Raw genomic sequence first — 19,154 nt, 5'->3', positions numbered from 1 at the left:
AGGGAAATTTTCTCCCCCCTGATTAGCAAGGTCTCTGTTTAGAACAGACTGTCCTGCTTTCTTTTCCATGGCACTTTTTCTTGTAAATAGTACTAAATTAGGGAAGAAGGAAGGGTTTCTAATAGAAAGAAAACAGTGTGAGAAAATTCTTTATTGAAAGTGTCTGGTGATGGCAGATTTTTATGGAAAACTGAAGAGCATTGCTGGCTGTATAGAATGTTTTTAAAAGGTTGCTTAAAACAGACAAACAGGGGAATAGGTTCTTGAAATCAACAGATTTCTGTCAGTACATCCTATCCACTAGATGTAAGACTCTTCCTCCTTTTGGTGCCTCTTCTGTCTGTGCTCTCTTCACTGTGTGGTTTCTGAATCTTGGACTGAGAGCACAGGAAGGCCCCGTAGTTCATGTTAGCTGGCCTGTGTGACCTCTGCAGTTCATGTTAGCTGGCCTGTGTGACCTCTGCATGGCCTTGGCTGCAGGGAAATCTGAGGTGTTGTACCTGTTAGAGGAGGAAGAGTAAGAGTATTTACAGTTCTGAAACAGCTCAAGACTGCCTGTGCATTCACATCTTGGATTGTCTTGGGTTTGCCCAGGGTTGTACTCACTGGCCTCAGGGTGCATGGTTCTGTTGTGGGGGTGTCCAGGTGAGGAATGGAGCCTTGAATTTGTGAGTTGTATTAGCAAAGGTTTAACTGGTGTGCTTAAAGTTGGCAGGGCACAGGGCAGCAGCACCTGGCTAAGGGAAACTGGTGTGTCTTCAACAAAAGGAGGTTTAACTTGCTGGGATGCTACTCATAGTTCTGGGAAATGATGGTGTCACTATTGGCTTCAGAATGTTGGTTTAAAAGGCAGATGTTCTTGGCAGGTGTTGCTTTTCACAAGTGTATCTCAGTACTGCAGCATTAATAAATCCTCAATATGCACATTCCAGGTGGGTTTATACCCTGAGGGATGATTTGATTGCATAGGTGGGTTTATACCCTGAGGGATGATTTGTTTGCATAGGTGGGTTTATACCCTGAGGGGTGGTTGCATAGGTGGGTTTATACCCTGAGGGGTGGTTGCATATGAAAGGCTCCCCTTGTTCAGGTTTCTTGGTGTGTTTGGGCTCTTCATTTAAAAGGATGCTGCAGGTGAGCACATAACTGGAGAGTAGAGATGTAGCTTTTGCCTATCCAGAAAAGATGGATCTGAAAGGATCTCCTGTAAACCACAGATGGGGCAGGGCACAGCTTTATGGTTATATGAATGGGAGCAAGAGGATTCAGAGCAAAAAAAGGGAGGGTGAGTCCAATGGTGTATGTGGTCACAGATTGAAGGCTGTGTATTTGTACAGTATGGCTTGGATAACTCCTCTTGGTAAGTGGGAACAGCTCCTCAGTGGTCACTGCAGCCTCCAGATTCCATGTCCACCCTTTTAGCCTCATCAGGAGGGAAGCAGAGTGCAGACTGGATTGGTCTTCAGAATCTTCTTTGGGGTTCCTGCTTGAGGGAGGTGTCTGTTCCAGAAGGTGTGAGTGAGTCCTTGGCAGCAGCAGGCCTGAGCCAGCCTGGTGGCCCAGCAGCAGCAGCTGCTCTCTGGAGGGGAGGTGCAGGCACAGCAGCCTTTGCCTCCTGGTCTCTGGCTGAACTGTGGCCTGCCTGTTCCCTTCCCAGGAGCTGAGTCACTTACCCAACTGAGTTTGATAAGTTCAGTTAGTTCAGATCAGCTGGCTGCAGCCTTCCTCTGTTGCTCTTGACACTTTCCACTGCTTGAATTGCTCTTTTTTATAAGTTTAGTATAGAATAGACAAGGTTATTTCAGTGGGAAGGGACCTGTGATTGTCCAGTCCAACTGCCTGAGCAGCTCAGGGCTGACCAGGAGTTAAAACATGTTGTCAAGGACATTGTCCAAATGCCTCTTAAACACTGATAGGTCTGGGGCATTGACCAGCTCTCTAGAAAACCCATTCCAGGGTGTGACCATCTTCTACTAAGGAGAGGCTTCCTCATGTCCAATCAAAACCTCTTTTGATGCATCTTTGAACCATTTCCATGTGTCCTACCACTGGATGCCAAGAAGAGGAGACTGGCACCTTCTCCTCCTCAGGAAGCTGCAGAGAGCAGTGGTATCCCCAGCCTGCTCTTCTCCAACTTGGACAAGCCTGAAGTCTGTGGCCTCTCTTCCCAGGCTGTGCCTTCAGTGCTGTCACCAGCTCAGTTGCCTCCTGAACCCACTGCAAACAGGCATTTCTCCCTAACTGACTCTGGCTACAGCACAGATTTCTGTCCTAGTTTTCCCTTGTTTAATTTCTTCCCTTTTTGGCTGATCAGTACTAAATCTACATCTTGGTCCTGAGACAATGAGTTTGTTTCCATCTGCATTGTTGGAGAGAGTCTGTCCCTGTTGTGTGTTGTTGCCCAGTGCTCAGAGTTTGTTCTGCCTTCCAGGGGTGTGTTCCTGCTCCCATGAAGGCCTCATTAGCCATGCTAATGAGATCAGCTGTATTAGTTGTGTTAACATGATCACACAATCCTATAGGCAGGAATTGGCTTTTTTCCTGTCATGTGAGGGCAGATGGAGCCAGGTCTCTGTGGCAGACCTTATGGACATGGTGACACTCATTTATTTATGTCAGTGACTCCCATCATAAGGGAATCCAGGGGGGAGTGGATGAACAGCAGAGTCTGGAAGTATTTTCCTGCATTTTTTTCCCCCACATTTTGGCAAGAGTGACCCAGTGCTGCCCTACAAGCTGGCAGTGAGGTCTGACCATGGGGGATTTGCTTTGGGTGCCTTGGGCAGAGGCGTGGGCAGCTCTGGTGTTTCCCAGCAGCCTCCTGCCAGTGCTCTGAGTGGTTCTGTGTTTGCTTGTAGGCTGCAAGAAACCTGTGTCTGCATCAGAGAAGGAGATGGAGTGGGCACAGATGGCCTGTCACCGGTGTCTGGTCTATCTGGGAGATCTAGGTAAGGACAGATTGCCTCTCAGGGCAGCCTGTACATGGCAAAAAGGTGCTGCCTGTACCCACGTGTGAGGCTGTGCTGTTGGGCACCAGCCAAGGTTACTTGCAGATTCTGTTTCCCTCTGACACCTTTGTCACAGACTGGGATAAGCTGAAATCCTCATGGTTGAACTGCTCTTTTTTATAAGTTGCAAGATGATATAACTTTTTTAAACTGCTGCAAGTTGCAGGAGCTCTGTGTTTGGTCAGGTAGATGAGGAATTTGCTGCTGCTGAGCAGCTGTAGCCATGGCTGTGAGAGTGGAAGCCTTTGCAGTATGAGGGATCAAAAAGAGTTCAGTTCAGACTGCTTAATTGTGACTTACAAAGCCACTTCCATCAGCACTAGTGGCACTGGAAATCAGATTTAGGCAATATTGTGCATCAGTCCAGAGTTGTGCCTCTGCAAAGCCCCAGTGTCATTGTGCTTGGCTGTGGGACCTCCTTTTTATAGCAGCATGACTGTCCCACAGTCACGACCTCCTGAAGTGTGTGGTAAGTGTGTCAGCTTCTTGCTGGTGAACATGTGGGAGTAAAGGCAGGAGAAAGCAGCTGTGTGGAGAGCAGCTCTTGGAAGAGTGGTGCAGGTACCTGTGTCTGACACTGCAGCCTCCAAGCTGCTGAAAGCTGTTTGGCATTAGTGTTGCATGTGAATCAGCCTAAGAATGGCATTGCAAATAAATGTCTTGAGGGGGTAGTAGGAATGACTTACCTGAGTGGTGGGAGAGAAATGAGCTCACCTTTTCATAGTGCTGTCATCTAAAGTTTCCAAAATGCCTACATTTGTCAAAAAAAAAAAAAAAAAGGGAAAAAAATAAATGAATCAAGTTCAGTCTAGCCACAGTCAGGTATTTTATGAAGTCAGCTGACTTGATTTCACACCCTGCTGTTCTAGAATACAGTCTGAGGTACAGGAAAATGTACACAACTCTGAGTTACTTCAAGGATAGGTGACTCAGCACTTAACACATGGAGCAGGAGAAGATTTTCCTTTTGCTCATGTGATGCTGCAAGTGTTGCAGGCTCTGCCCTTGGCTGGAAAGGGCAGGAGTTGTGGTGTGTGGTGTGAGCAGGTGGAAGAAAAATGTTTCAGACCAGCCTGGCAAACCCTGTGTGTTGCAGTGTTTGCCAGGAGCAGTTCTTTGGTGGATTTGTTGGCTTGGCCAGTATTTCAGGTTTTGTGGTATTGCTGATGGGGCAGCTGTGCTGGGTTTGTGATGCAGTGTGTGTGGTTTCCTTGCAGCTCGCTATCAGAATGAGCTGGCAGGTGTGGACACGGAGCTGCTGGCTGAGCGATTTTACTATCAAGCCCTTTCTGTTGCACCACAAGTTGGTGAGTGACTTCCCATGAGTTTATAGTTGTTAAAATCATGTTGCTGCAACGTAAGAACAATATAGTGCTACTGGTATAGTACAATATAGTGATATAAACTGGTTAGGTTTATATCCTGCAGCTGAGAGAGGACTGCTTTTATCCTCTGGTTAAAGTTGCTTCCTTCAATAACTTCTTTTGCTGGGCTTTTAGATTTTTTAATTGGATTTTCTCTGTCTCTGCTGGGAGGTTTTCAGGTGATTTTTTTTTTACTGGCAAGCCAAACAGAGGAGTTAAAGTCACTGCTTTTTGCCAGTTACCTCATTGTACTCATCTGAAAAGCTCAGACTTCCCTGACTGTGGTGATGCTGCACCTCTGGGCTAAGCACAGATCCAGCTCCCCATTGCCAGGAGCAGAGCATTATCAGTCACCTTCCCCTTTTACCCATGAAAAAAAAAATCTCATGTGCTGCTTCCTCCTTCAGAAGTGCCTCCTTCTGGGAACACATCAGTGCTGGAGAAGAGGCTGTGTCATACCTAAAGTGTGTGATTCCAGCCAAATGTCCTCTGCATGCTGTCTATGCAGAGTTCTCACTGAACTGTTTGAAAGGCTGTTCCCAAATAAAAGTGGCAGAAGTTTCTGCACCACAGGAGCTGCAATAGAGCTCTCAGATGCTGATAAGATGATGTTTCTGTCAGGGAATATGGAGTCAAGGCCACATCACTCTTAAAACAAAGGAGGAGGTGTGGTTTGCTCTTCTGTCTTACATAGATAACTGGCACAAGGTGGGTAGGATCTAAAAGCTCTGTAAAATGGAAAACAGACCCTGCATGGTTGAAGGATTGAGTAGTCCAGACTTTTGTACTACAGCTTTACTACTCTTTGTGTCTCCTGGCTTCCCTCCTATGTGGAAATGTAGTGAAAGGGAAAGGATCTATTTTCTAGCCAGGGCCATTGGAGAATTCCAAGTAAATTCCATTGCCCCTCTCCTTCCTGACAGGAATGCCCTTCAACCAGCTGGGGACACTGGCAGGGAGCAAGTACTACAATGTGGAAGCAACCTACTGCTACCTACGCTGGTGAGTTCCTGCAGATCTGTGTGTCCTGAGCAGGGAAGCCATGCCCTGCTGCTGTGGGGCCATTTCCCCTTCTTACTTGGAGCTTGGCACTGGTTTTGGCAAATGAATTTTAGGGGAGGGGAAAGAGATGAGTTTGGTTTGTCCTTGAGTGGGACTAATGAGAGTGAGCCTTGGTCAAACCAAACCAAACCAAACCAAACCAAACCAAACCAAACCAAACCAAACCAAACCAAACCACTGTGCTGGTTACTAATCACCTGTGCAGGGCTGCACCTGGAGGGCTTTCTCCAGGCTGGGAGTGGGTTGGAGGTGCTGAGGGAGGCACCCTATGGTATGAGCAGGGTAGAATTCCTGGCTTGAAGGCACTGATTGGAGAATATGTGTAAGCAGGGCAGGTGGAGGCTGTGAGGCAGCTCAAGTGCAGTTTGCAGCCATTGGAGGGAATTTAGGTGCCCAGCATGTCCAGAAAGCAGCACTGGCTGCCTGTGCTCATCCCTCAATGCCTGAATAACTTGCTAGTGAGTTAAAGCCCTAAAGTGTGAGCAGCCTTGTGGAGAGATAACTTTGGCTGTGTCCTGTTTTGGTGCTTTAGCATCCAGTCTGAAGTGTCCTTTGAGGGTGCCTATGGGAACCTGAAGCGGCTCTATGACAAAGCAGCCAAGATGTACCATCAGCTGAAGAAATGTGAGACCAGGAAGTTGTCTCCAAGCAAGAAAAGGTAAGAAGGGAAGGAAAAGGAGAGGTGCACGCTGAGAGTAATGTCTTTGTGGGAAGTGGAGCTGGTAGATGGGCCATTTCAGCACGGTGATTGTTCCCAAATTTTGAAAGCCCCACTCTAGATCCCAATCTTGCTGTCTTGAGTCATAGTTTCAGGAGCAAAGCTAAATGCTGGCCAGGTGTAGAGTTTGCATTTAGGGATTTTTCTCACTCTTCCCTGGAGTTGGGGACTGTTCATGAGGGTTGGGGCATAGTGGTGAAAGTTGGCAGTGTATAAACTGTCTTCTTTCTCTCCAATTTCATCAGAATGGACTTTTCAGTTGATTTACCTGTTAACAGAGCTCTGTCAGCCCAGCCCTATCTGTGATAGGGCACCTGATTTACAGTGTTTTCTCCTCCATCTTTTTAGAGGAAAAGACATTAAGAGGTTGCTGGTGAGCTTCATGTACCTGCAGAGTCTTTTGCAGCCAAAGAGCAGGTAAGGTTATGGTAAATTGTGTCTTCTATTGACAACTGACAGGAGCAGGCACTCAGAATTGGAAGGGATGGTTTCCTGTAGGATAACAGTGCCTGTGCTGAGGCTTTCTGCCAAAAAGCCTGAGATTTTGCCCTGTCCATACATGGAGCATGAAGACTGTGTTTCCAGGGGAGGCTGAAATACCAAAGGGTTAAATCCTTGGTGACTTGTCTAAATCTAAATCAAGCCAGCCTGAGTGCATGCTGAGCTCCTGGGCCTTGCAGCTGTCTCTGTGCTGTGCTTTGGTGTTTGCTTACCCCCTGCACTCAGCAGATGCTTTTTTCTGGCAAGCCCTGTGTTCAGGCTGATGGGACAGCAGAGAGTTGCTGTCCACACTTGTGTGAGGCTGTTCACTGCACTTGGAAGTCTGTAACCAAACACCTTGTTCAAAGAAACACCAAAACCTGGTTGTGTTGGAATAAATGGGAAGCTTTGTATAGCTGTGTGATTTTGGGCGTTTTGATTTTTTTATTGGATTTTCTCTGTCTCTGCTGGGAGGTTTTCAGGTGATTTTAAATAAACCTCTTGAAACAGAAGAGGTGTTTTAAAGGGCTTAAATACAAGCTGTAGTTAAATTCATTGTTGAATGGTTTAGATTGAAGGGGACTTTTTGGGGCTCTGGTACTTCCCCAAAGTAGTGTTCACTGTGAAAGTAGATGCAGATGTGAAGTTGATGAGCTTGCTCAGAGTTTCATCACACTGAGTTTTGATTGAATCCAAGGACAAAAATCCCACACCTTTCTGGTCCCCTTCCCAGTGTTTGACCACCTTTAGCATAGAATTTTTTTCTCCTTGCATCTGATCTCATTTTTCTTTTCTGTAGTGTACCCATAATTTCTCTTCTTTTTGCTGTGCACCACTAAGGAGAGCCTTATTCCATCCTCTGTAATCACCTGTGTGGCATCTGAAAACAGAAGACAACCCCTCCATGCCTTCTGTCTTTCAGGCTGAACAAACTCAATTCTCTTTGCCTCTTCTCTTACATCATGTTCTCTCTTCCTCTGCTGGACTAAATCCAGTTTGTCAGTGTGTTTTTGTTTGGTGTTTTTATTTGTCCTGTGGACCCAAAGACTGGATACAGTGCTCCAGAGGCCACCTTGTGAGTGCTGGATGGAGAGGAGAACACATCCTCAACCTGCTGGCTCTGCCCTTGTTCATGCAGCCCAGTGTGGGATTGGCTTTCCAATACTGCCTTACACTGAGGTGGAACTACAAGAGTCCTCTAATATCCACTCAACATGTATTTAGAACATAAGAAATTTGGGAATTACTTTAATTTCCCAAGCACACTTTCCCCTGAAAAGGCTTTGCTGGAAATTTCACAAGCCACGTCTGTTTTGTAACTGGGAGGCTCCCACAGCCCATTGGATTGATCTCATGGATGCTTCCTTTGAAGGACTGAATAGCTCTGGAGGATTTTGGAATATTCTGGGCTGCAGGAGAGATATGAGAGGAGGAAAAACTGAGTCCTGTGTGTGCAGCAGTGTGATACTTTTCACTGAGCAGTTCACCTAGCACTTTTGCTCCCTTTAACATTTAAGTGCTTTGTGTATCTTAATGGCCACTGCTGAGCTCCCAGGGGAAAATTAATCTGGTTTTTGGTGACCCTCTCTAGGTATTGTTTGTCTTTAGTTAAGCAGCTTTAAAGAGGAAAACATAATCTGATTAATGTCACTTACTTCCCTGGTGCTTCATCCTGCCTAGTGCTGAAGGACAGCCTAACTGCCAGTTTTGGTTCAGTTTCTGGGCAGACATGCCAGGAGCAGTCTTATTTATTTTTCACTCTTTTTAAGCTCTTTGGATTCTGAGCTGACATCTCTCTGCCAGTCTGTGCTGGAGGATTTCAACCTGTGCTTGTTCTACCTGCCCTCTCCTCCTAACCTGAGCTCAACTAGTGAAGATGAAGAAGAGTATGAGAGTGGCTACTCCTTCCTTCCTGACCTCCTGATCTTTCGCATGGTCATCATCTGCCTTATGAGCGTTCACAGCCTCAAGAGGGCAGGTGAGCAGTGCTTTGTTTGGGAATTTCCTGGTGAGCATCCAGCAGCACAGCCTGGGGATGCTGTCTGAGCTGGTGTAGTGCTCACCTCCTCCATCCCACTGTGCTGTGTGCTTGCAGGTTCCAAGCAGTACAGTGCAGCCATTGCCTTCACGCTGGCTCTCTTCTCTCACCTGATCAATCACGTCAATATTCGCCTCCAGGCTGAGCTAGAGGAAGGGGAAAATCCTGTCCCAGCCTTTCAGAGTGATGGCACAGGTAAGAGAACAGAGATGGCAGCACCTGGGTCTCCCAGGCTGCCTGCCTACAGGGCTGTCTTTCCCCTTTCTCCCATGGGCATGGGTTTTGTAGTGTGTACTGAGGTGTATTGATTTTTAATTTCTGGTCTGGAATCCCCAAAGGTGGTTGATGTGCTGAGTTGTCTCCAGTTGGATGCTCTTTCTGAGTATCTGAATCACTGCAGGATGGACATGTTACTTTCTTTACAAGGAGATTACTTTCTGTGTCTCTTGGCAGCTCGTTCATCATCGTTTATCCCAATCTGAGATTTTATTCTCTGTCTGTGCTGTTGTTTACTGGCTGTTTACTGAGGAGATGATCTTGGGTAAAACACCCAGGCTGAGGGAGGCAGAAGGGGCAGAGTGGGGCTGAAGGAGACAGGCCCTCTCAGCATACCTCAGTTCTGCTCAGGCAAGGGGGTTTTATTGAGCAGTGACTGAAACTGCTAAACCTTTCCCCTGCCAACAGTCCATTGGCAATACCTCACTGAATGCAGGGTGAGGGAGTTTCTGGTAAAAGCAGCAAGGAATGACCCCTCCTCTGCAGGTTTGGAAGCTGTCACAGTGATTCAGGGCTGCTAGAAAAGCTCCATGCATGTTGGTCAGGAAAGGGATTGGTCAGGTCAGTGTAGTTACAGAGCACATGTCCCTGCCCTGCTCTGTGGGTCACTCAGCTCTTTGACAGTAGAAAGTTGGGGAGGAGAGTTAGAATTCAGCTGTGTTCTATTCTGGTTTAGCAGCCTTGAGCACTGAGGCTGCCTGCTAGCAGAATATTATATATATTATATATAGTACTATATATATAGAGTATTATATATATTATATATAGTACTATATATAGAGTGTTATATATATAATATATAGTACTATATAGAGAGTATTATATATATTACATATAGTACTATATATAGAGAGAGTATTATATATATTCTATATAGTACTGCCAGCTTGGGCAGTAGGAATTCTGACTTCCCAGGTGCTTTTAGAAAGTGAATCTTTCTTCTGGGGTTGCCTATTCTGCAGTGGAAGACACTGATGGAGGTGATGGCTGATGTTTGCAGCCCTGGACCCAGGGCTGGCCAGCAGCAGCCTGTGGGACACACTGTGACTGTACCTTTTATTCTCCCTGTAAATGCAGATGAGCAGGAGCCACGGGAGCCTGTGAACTCAATTGAGAAGGAAGCTGAAGCTGAGCTGGCCAATCATCAGCCCAGTGAGGAGCAGAGGAAAAATGATTGCAAGAAAAGCAAGAAATATTCTCGTCTGTCCTGCCTGCGCCGCCGCCGGCACGCCCAGAAGGTGGATGAGAGCGACCTGAGTGAGGGCTTTGACTCTGACTCCAGCCAGAGCTCCATCAAGGGCAGTGATGGCTCAGAGAGTGGCTCAGAGAAGAGTGATGAGGAAGCAGAAGCTGCTTTTGATGTGGAGACAGACTCCGACATGAACAGCCAAGAGTCTCGGTCTGACTTGGAGGACATGGAGGATGAACCGGGTGAGGAAGGAAGCAGCCAAGGCAAAAGTGGGCCCAAAGAGGCCTTAAAAAACTGTGTGGATAGCAGTGGCCTGGGGGACTCCAAGAGCCCAAGCATCTCTAAAAGTGAAGCTGTGGATCCAGCAGTCAATGGGCCAGCTTCCCTGAGCACTAATGATGCAAGCATAGCCAGTAATCTGCAGGCCATGTCCACCCAGCTGTTCCAGACCAAACGCTGCTTTCGCTTGGCTCCCACCTTCAGCAACATCCTCCTGAAACCCAGCAGTGAAGCACCTGCCTTGAAGGATGGCATGGAGAGCAAGCCATGTGTCAATGGAGATCTGGAGAAGCCCAGCTTGGCAGAGCAAGGTGAGGGCCTTGTTATTGCAATTACGTGTAGAAAGCTGCAAAATATAGCAGTCTGTTTGCTAAATTTACCATTTCTCATGGTGCAAGCTCTCTCCTTTGGATAGGTCTGGAGGAGCAGGTTGGCCAGGTAGTGGGCAGGCCTTGGGTTGGACTTTTCCTGACACAGAAGCTTTACTTTTACTGCCCAGCATGCAGGAATATGTGCACTGAGCAAAGGAATCACCTGTGGCCAGACAGGATTACCAGAACTACCATTGTTCTGCACACTAAATGCTGAGCAGCTGTGATAATCACAGGCCCACAGGCTAGTTTGTTTGGAAGGGACTTGAAATTTGAAAGCCCATGTCATTTCATCTCTCTTTCACTAGGCTCCTCCAGACTGCATCCAACCTGGCCTTAAACACTTCAGGAATGGGGCAGCCACAGCTTCTCTTGGCAACCTGTGTCAGAGCTTCACCACCCTCACAGGGAGCAATTTCTTCCTAATACCACATCTAAATTTGCCTTTCTTCAGTTTAAAGCCATTCCCCCTTGTCCTACACAGGACCTTGTCAAAGTCCCTCCCCAGCTCTCTTGGAGTCTCTTTAGGCCCTGGAAGGGGCTCTGAGGTCTCCCTGGAGCCTTCTCTAAGCTGAGCACCCCCAGCTCTCCCAGCCTGTTCCAGAGCAGAGGAGCTGCAGAGCCCTCAGATCATCTCTGTGGCCTCCCTGGGCTCACTGCAGCAGCTCCTTGTCCTCCCTGTGCTGGAGGCAGCTCTGCAGGGCAGGGTCTCAGCAGAGCAGAGGGGCAGAATCCCCCCTCACACGCTGCCCACGCTGCTGGGGATGAGCCCAGGGCAGTGTTGGCTTTCTGGGCTCCCAATGTGCTGAGCTTCTTGTCAGCCCATCCCCCCAAATCCTTCCCAGGGCTGCTCTCCATCTGTTCTCCCCCAGCCTGTTTGTGTTTTGGGGTGCCCCAATGCAGGTACAACATTTCTCCTTGCCCTTGCTGTTCCCTCTGGGCTTGGCACAGACCCAGCTCTCCAGCCTGTCCAGGTTCCTCTGGTGCCATCCCTTCCCTCCAACGTGTGACCCCACCACACACCTCTGTTGTCAGCAAGCTGGCTGAGGGTGCACTTGATCTCAATTTGTGACACCAGCAGAGATGTTAAAACATGTTGGTCCCAAGCCCTGAGGATGCTCCTTGTCACTGCTCTCCACTTGGACATGGAGCTGTTGGCTGCAGCTCTTTACCCATGACTATCCTGCCAAGTCTTTGCTCACTAAGTGATTTATCCATCAAATCCATGTCTGTCCAGTTAAGAGACAAAGATCTTGTACAGGACAGTGGCAAATGCTCTGCACAAACCCAGGTGGGTGAGGTGAGTTGCTCTTCCCTCATCCTCCACTGCTGTAACCCCATTGTAGAAAGCCAATGAATTTTTCAGGTATGATTTGCTATAGTGAAGCCATTTTGGTTCCAGAGGATGATTCCAGCAGGTATTAAAAATTGCCTCTTCCATTTTCCCTTTGTGAAATATCTAATCACACACTTAGTGTTGCTTCTGGTGACAGGGCAGATGGGGGACAGGAGGTTGTCCATGAGATGACAGATGATCAGCCCAATGCTCATGTAGAAGTTAGTGTGGAAGATGTGACCCAGGTGCATGTGAGAGGAGCTGAGGGTGTCTCTGTCACCCCCCAGATGTGCCTCACTGACTGTGCATGCTGAACCCCTGGGAGATGTGCAGCAGGTGGAGCTGCCATGTCTCCATTTCCACTCAACTTACACAACTCAGTGATGTTCTGGGCAAAAACAGCTGGAAAGGGAGATCTGATAAACTACAGGGAATTGTTTGTGTTTCACATAGAACTACATGGGCCTGTTCAGTCTTGTTTTCCATTCCTCCCAGCTTCCCTGGAGCAAGGAAACATTCTGCTGCCAAATCCAGCTGGCCTACAGCACTGGCAACATCCAGGCTTTGCCTGGGCCAGCATTTGAAGGCACAGTATTAGATCATGTTAGTGTTGACTGGCTCCTGGCACTGCTCCATGGCCACATGAAAGAGATGGGGGAAGAAACAAATGGGCTTTGGTCTGTTTAACCCTTTTCCTCAGTGGTTTTCGTGCTGTTGTGTGGCCACAATGCCTTTACAGGTGTAGAAAATGAGAGATGGAATGAGTTCAGTGTGAACTTTTTAGCTTTGAGCTCTCCTCATGTGTGCTGTGTCCAAACTGCTTTTTTAGGGTGTAACACTGTCAGTGGTGGGTTCTGAATAAATAATTTCCTTTCTTGTGACTCTGAGGGTTTATGGGATGCCCACAGCTGTGCTGATGGGAAGCAATGGTAGACTGGAAATGAGGATCTGTAGCAAAATGTGGATGATTCCCACCTTGATCTCAGCTCATTTGTGTCACTTGTGATTCCACTGGCAATGGCTTTGAGATCCTCACCTCTGGAGAGTTAGAAGAGTGAAGAATATGTTCAATATTTAAAATTCTCTGACTCACAGGACAGCCCTGCCATTTCCTGCTCTTGCCTGGCTCCAGGCTGGGAGCATGTTGGCCTCAGGGCTCTGCTCCCTGCAGGAACTGCTCTGGGCCCTGGCACTGCCCCACTCTGTCAGCCTGGAGGCTGCTGCAGAGCTTAGGCATTGGTCAGACCCTCACAGGGAGATTTTAACCCCCTTATCCCAAGGAGAAGGAAATGCAGGGGTGATGCACTCCAGTAACAGCACAAGGGCCAGGGACTGGTTTTGTGAGGATGTGTGGAGGCATCTGCTATTTCAACTCAATTATTACCAGCCCAGTGCTGTTCTGACTTGACATCCAGGGGATTTAACAGCTGCCATCTTGTGCTTGCCTTTGTTTTCCAGATGATGTGTCTGACTCTGAAGAAAGCATTTCAAGTAACAAATCCTGCAGAAATGAGCGATCCCTTCAGGAGAAGTTGGAGATTGTGACCAATGAAGGGCTGCTGCTTACTGTCAAGGTGTTCCTGGACTGGCTGAGGACAAACACAGACCTCATCATTATGTGTGCTCAGGTGGGGATGGTGTCAGGGCTCTCTACAAGGTTGTGGCAGCTTCCCTGGGCTGGTTGCAGTCCTGGGCAGAGGGTGATGTTATGTCCCCCACAGCTGAATTAAGCTAATCTGGGCCTAAGGAGGATGGTGAATTTTACTCTTCATAAAGTATTCCGGGGGTTGTGAGGTGCTGGAAGGCCCAAGCTGCCTAGTTGTTGTATACATCATGATATTTTCTATGGCCTTTTGTGTTCTGTTCCTGCAGAGCTCTCAGAGCCTGTGGAACAGGCTGTCTGTGCTCCTGAACCTTCTGCCTTCTGCTGCAGACCTGCAGGAATCAGGTACTGGAGAAGGAAGTGGCAATGTCATGTTTCACCAAGCCTAGTCATCAGTGATTCCCAGGGTGTGTGAGAGCCCAGGGAGGGAGATTTCCTAGTAGCAGCTTTTATAAGCACAATAGGAAATAAAGCATGCATGTGTTGTTTTTATTTGTTTAACCACCATTCCAGTTAAATACTGTCCCATGGTCTTCAGAATCATATAATCATAGAACATCCTGAGTTGGAAGAGACCCCTCACCTCACTCCAGGATTGAGTTCAACTCCTGGCCCTGACGGGACAACCCCAAAAATCACACACAAAAATGCTGTATTAATGCAAGAATGTGGCTGGCAGCATACTGAAACACTGGCACCAGCATGTGAGAATCCATGTGTGGCCAGCAGGAGTGAAATTCACTGCCAGTAGCAGGAGTAAGGCTGTGATTTTACCGTGGTAATCCTGGAAAATAGTTCCAGAGCTCCAGCTGCTCATGATGTGCTCAGTGCCTCTTCAGGGCTGAGCCTGAAGTTCCCAATGGTTCATGAGCAGCCGAGTTTAAACAGGGCTGCTCATCAATAGGTGGGAAAGCTGTCCCTCCAAACAGGAGATTTCCCAGAGTCCCCTGGCAGATTGTTTGGGAGATTTAACTCTTTATATTGTGGGTGGGCTGGTGGTTCCTCCTTAAGCAGATGCTCACAGATCGTGTTTCATTAACACCTCTGCCCCAACCATTACAGATCATGTGCCTTAAAGCAGTTCCCCTCTTAGCCCCCTCACCAGTTCTGCTCTCCTTCTGTCCTTCCTGTCCAGGGCTGGCCCTGTGTGATGAAGTCAAGGACATGCTGAGTGATGCTGAGCTGCCAGACCTGAAGGCCAACCTGCTGCTCCCTGAGGACGTGGCCCTGCGCAATCTCCCCCCTCTGAAAAATGCACACAAGAGGTTCAACTTCGAGCAGGACCGGCCCATCTTCTCTGCACTCGAGGAGGTCAGTTGGGCTAAATCCTGGAAAAAACCAGATACAGCCTGGATTGTTGTGTTATGTGGTTCCTTTTCCTGGCACTGAAGGCTTGAGCAGAGGTTTATAGAGCAGGTGTGGCAGGGTGCTGCTGATGTTTCCTGAGATTTTCTTGGGTTGAGGAAGCCCCAGACTCGCTGGCACTGTGACCGTGTTCACAGGGGTCTGAGGATGAGGGAAGAGATGAGGATCTGACTCCATGTTTCAGAAGGCTGATTTATTATTTTATTATATATATATTATATTAAAACTATACTAAAAGAATAGAAGAAAGGATTTCATCAGAAAGCTGGCTAAGAATAGAAAAAGAAGGAATCAATAACAAAGGTTTGTGTCTCAGACAGAGTTTGAGCCAGCTGACTGTGATTGGCCATTAATTAGAAGCAACCTCATGAGACCAATCACAGATGCCCCTGTTGCATTCCACAGCAGCAGATAACCATTGTTTCCATTTTGTTCCTGAGGCCTCTCAGCTGAAAAAATCCTAAGGAAAGGATTTTTCAGAAAATATCACAGCTACAATTCACCTTGCAGCAGTTTTGGAAGGGCTGTGTGTCCATGGGGGAATTCACTGTTACGGTGTTCCCAGGGGTCTGAGAATGAGGGAAGAGATGAGGATCTGACTCCATGTTTCAGAAGGCTTGATTTATTATGATATATATTACATTAAAACTATACTAAAAGAATAGAAGAAAAGGTCTCATCAGAAGGCTGGCTAAGAATAGAATGGAGTCATAACAAAGGTTTGTGGCTCAGGCCCTGTGTCCAAGCCAGCTGACTGTGATTGGCCATTAATTAGAAACAACCACATGAGACCAATCCCAGATGCACCTGTTGCATTCCACAGCAGCAGATAACCATTGTTTACATTTTGTTCCTGAGGCCTCTCAGCTTCTCAGGAGGAAAAATCCCAAGGAAAGGATTTTCCATAAAGGATGTCTGCGACACTGGCACCCCTGAACCTTCTGGCCAGCTGCAGCCTTTCCTGCAGTCTCAGAGATCACAGACATCTATCAGAACTGGGAATTTAATATCAGTTCCTGCCTTTTTCATAAGTGTGAGCTGCAGGTGGGCACTGCCTCAGGCTCACCCTGCCTGTGGTGGCTGCTCACTGCTGTTCTTCCTTGCAGTCTGTCGTGCGCATCTGCTGCATCCGGAGCTTCGGCCACTTCATCACCCACCTGCAAGGCAGCATCCTGCAGTTCAACTCAGAGCTTGGCATCTTCATCAGCATAGCACAGTCTGAGCAAGACAACTTGTTGCACCAGGCCCAGGCTCAGTTTCACATGGTGAGTTGGTAGAGGTGAATGAATCCTCTGTATTCTCTGTTTCCTGTAGGTTACTGTTAGGTTGTAACTATAATCACAGATCTTTGGGGGGAGATGAAAGTTCTGTTCCTTAAAGCAGTTCCACTTTTCACTCTGGAAGTGTATATTAGTGTCAGCTGTGTGTTTCCTGCTAACTGATATGGAAGTTTGGTTTTGTAACTAGGCTGCAGAGGAAGCTCGACGGAACAGGCTCATGAGAGACATGGCTCAGCTTCGGCTGCAGGTAGGAGACTCCAGTTCCAGCCTGAAAACCAGCAGGGTAGTGGCTGGAATGTCACAACCAGGGAAGGGAAGGGGGAACTCTGCTCCTGTCCCACACAGAGGCAGTAACTCCATTCTGCATAGATTGAACTGTAGAGTATCTCAGGTTGGAAGGGATCCCATAAGGATCAGGAGTCCCAATTCCCTGCTCCTCACATGAGACTTTAAACTGAATGCCCACGAGTGTAGTTCAGGCACTCCTTGAGTTCTGGCAGGCTTGGTGTGACAGCCACTTTCCTGAGGAGCTTGTTCCTAAATGTTCAGCCTGAACTTGCCCTGATGCAGCAATGAAGCTGGAAATGAAATGTACCATTTCCTCCATCCCATTGCTACTCACTGGAGAGAGGAAGGCAGCACCTCCTGCTTGCTGACCCCTTGAGGAAGGTGTAGGCTGTGATGGAGTGGTCACCCTCAGCCTTCTCTGCCCCAAGCTGAGCAAACTGAGTGACCTCAGCCACCTGAGGCCTTTCACCATCCTGGTTGTCCCACTCTGGACACTCTCTAATATTTCAGTGCCCCTCTTACATCAAGGTGCCCCAAACTGTTCCCAGTACTCAAGGTGGGGCTGCACTGGGCAGTGCAGAGTGAGATCCTCTTCTCTTGCTGACCCTGTGTTGCATCCAGCCCTCTGTTCTGTATGCTTGGAGTTTGGAAGGGCCTGGTGGGGCTTTGCAGGGCAAGTCTTGTCCTGTTTGGTGATTTGTTTCAGCATCAATGTGATGCGAGTGTCTTTGCATGTGTGTTTTCAGCTGGAGGTGTCTCAGCTGGAGGGCAGTCTCCAGCAGCCCAAGGCACAGTCAGCCATGTCTCCTTACCTGGTTCCTGACACCCAGGCCCTCTGCCAGCACCTGGCTCTTGTCAAGCAGCTGGCCACAAGTGGGAGGTTCATCATCATCATCCCTCGAACAGGTATGGGGACTCCACAGCAGGAGACTGCAGGTGGCTGCCCCCTGACCCTTCTGTGCTGGGAGCAGGCCCCAGGGGCCTGGGTGGTGGCTTTCTCTCCTCCTTCACTTCATTTGGAACAGTTGCAGCACCCTTTTGATGTGTTGCTTTTGGGGCCTGTTCTGTGTGTGGCCCATGCTTGGGATTTTGACAGAGTGTGTCAGAAGAGCTGAGAGAGCTCCTGTTCCCTCTATGCCTCTCCTGTGGGAGCTGTGCATTGGGCAGTGTTCTGTGGAATGGGCAGTACTTTACACCTCTGGATTAGTTTGCAGAAGTGGAACTGTAACCAAGATGGTTTTGGGTTTTTGGTGTTTGTTCCTGTTAGTTATCGATGGCCTGGACTTCCTGAAAAAGGAGAACGCCGGTGCTCGGGACAGCATTCGGTATCTGGAGGCAGAATTTAAAAAGGGAAACAGGTGAGAGCAGGACAGGGTGGGATTTTCCTTTGCTTTTGGAATGGGTGGGCTTTGGGTGGGAGCAGGCTGTGGATCCCTTGGAGCAGAATGAGGAGTGGGCCAAGGAAAAGCCAGAGTTCAGGAATGGGAAGGAGCAGATGCAGCAGCTGGTTCTTCAGATGTGCTGGTAGCTGCTGCTCAGCTGTGAAGTGCAGAAGCTTCTGAGCAGTGGTGGGGTTGCATCTCTGTTGTTGTATAAACTGGAGCAGTGACCTTTACCACTGCACTGAGTGCTGGAGGAGCTGAATTGTGCCTGGGTGCTCTGCAGAAACACTGCTGAAAGGACAAACTGCATCTCTGGGGTCCTTATCAGGGCTGGTGGGCTTGAGACATGTGGTGCTGTGTGTGAGAGGCACCATATGGGAATGGTGCTGAGGCAGGGAGGGGATGGAAGGGATTCACAGAGCATTCCTTGCTGAGGATGGACATTTATTTGGGTGTTAAATTTGGGTTGGGGGAAGCCCTGCAGCACCCAGAGGAGCTGCTGACTTCAGCCTGTGTCACACTCTCCATATGAGCTCAGAGACTCTGCTTTCTCCTCAGGTACATTCGTTGCCAGAAAGATGTCGGGAAGAGCTTTGAGAGGCATAAATTGAAGAGACAAGATTTAGATGCCTGGTAAGATTTCAGCATCTGAAGATGTCTGAGCTGGGCTCACAGCAGGCAGGTGGCTTTGGGGAGAGGTGTTAGCACTGGGACCCATTGCAGAGCTTGTTCTATGTGAATAATGATGAAATTCCTTGGAGATAAGGACAGCCACCTGTGCATGTTACACAAAGCACTCTGTGCTCAGAAAGGTCTCAGAAAAGTCCTTAATGACAACAGGAAAGCAGCTCTGCTTTCCATTTATTGTCCTGAGCAGATGTGGCCTTCCTGCTGACCTTCCCCTCTGTTTCTCTGTTCTGGCAGGAATCTCTATAAAATCCTGGACAGCTGCAAGCAGCTGACAGTGTCCCAGGGCAGTGGGGAGGATGACACCACGGGAATGGTCACCATCATCACAGGCTTCCAGCTGGAGGACCCCAGCTCCTTCTCAGTGCCCATGCAGGTCAGTAGCTCTTGTCTGCCTGAGCTGAGCCATTCTGCTTCCTAGCAAGGAT

At 48.3% G+C, this 19,154-nt stretch overlaps 1 protein-coding gene across 1 annotated transcript in view; it reads left to right on the top strand.

Annotated features, from left to right (window-relative positions):
- SMG5 (SMG5 nonsense mediated mRNA decay factor) overlaps positions 1-19,154 on the top strand; it is a 31,278-nt gene that overhangs the window by 7,749 nt on the left and 4,375 nt on the right. Inside the window, exons 5-21 of the mRNA XM_064732431.1 lie at positions 2,859-2,948; positions 4,226-4,315; positions 5,296-5,374; positions 5,967-6,092; positions 6,501-6,569; positions 8,402-8,610; positions 8,728-8,865; positions 10,024-10,725; positions 13,580-13,749; positions 13,994-14,069; positions 14,860-15,035; positions 16,196-16,354; positions 16,557-16,616; positions 17,404-17,563; positions 17,925-18,015; positions 18,598-18,672; positions 18,964-19,102. Of these exons, the coding sequence (XP_064588501.1) occupies positions 2,859-2,948; positions 4,226-4,315; positions 5,296-5,374; positions 5,967-6,092; positions 6,501-6,569; positions 8,402-8,610; positions 8,728-8,865; positions 10,024-10,725; positions 13,580-13,749; positions 13,994-14,069; positions 14,860-15,035; positions 16,196-16,354; positions 16,557-16,616; positions 17,404-17,563; positions 17,925-18,015; positions 18,598-18,672; positions 18,964-19,102 (2,609 nt within the window). The remainder of the gene's footprint in view (positions 1-2,858; positions 2,949-4,225; positions 4,316-5,295; positions 5,375-5,966; positions 6,093-6,500; positions 6,570-8,401; positions 8,611-8,727; positions 8,866-10,023; positions 10,726-13,579; positions 13,750-13,993; positions 14,070-14,859; positions 15,036-16,195; positions 16,355-16,556; positions 16,617-17,403; positions 17,564-17,924; positions 18,016-18,597; positions 18,673-18,963; positions 19,103-19,154) is intronic.

Source organism: Zonotrichia leucophrys, chromosome 25 (genome assembly GCF_028769735.1).
Source record: "Zonotrichia leucophrys gambelii isolate GWCS_2022_RI chromosome 25, RI_Zleu_2.0, whole genome shotgun sequence".
Taxonomy (NCBI): Eukaryota; Metazoa; Chordata; class Aves; order Passeriformes; family Passerellidae; genus Zonotrichia; species Zonotrichia leucophrys.
Note: the sequence above shows the minus strand (reverse complement) of the source record. Positions and strands in the feature narration are given on the sequence as shown.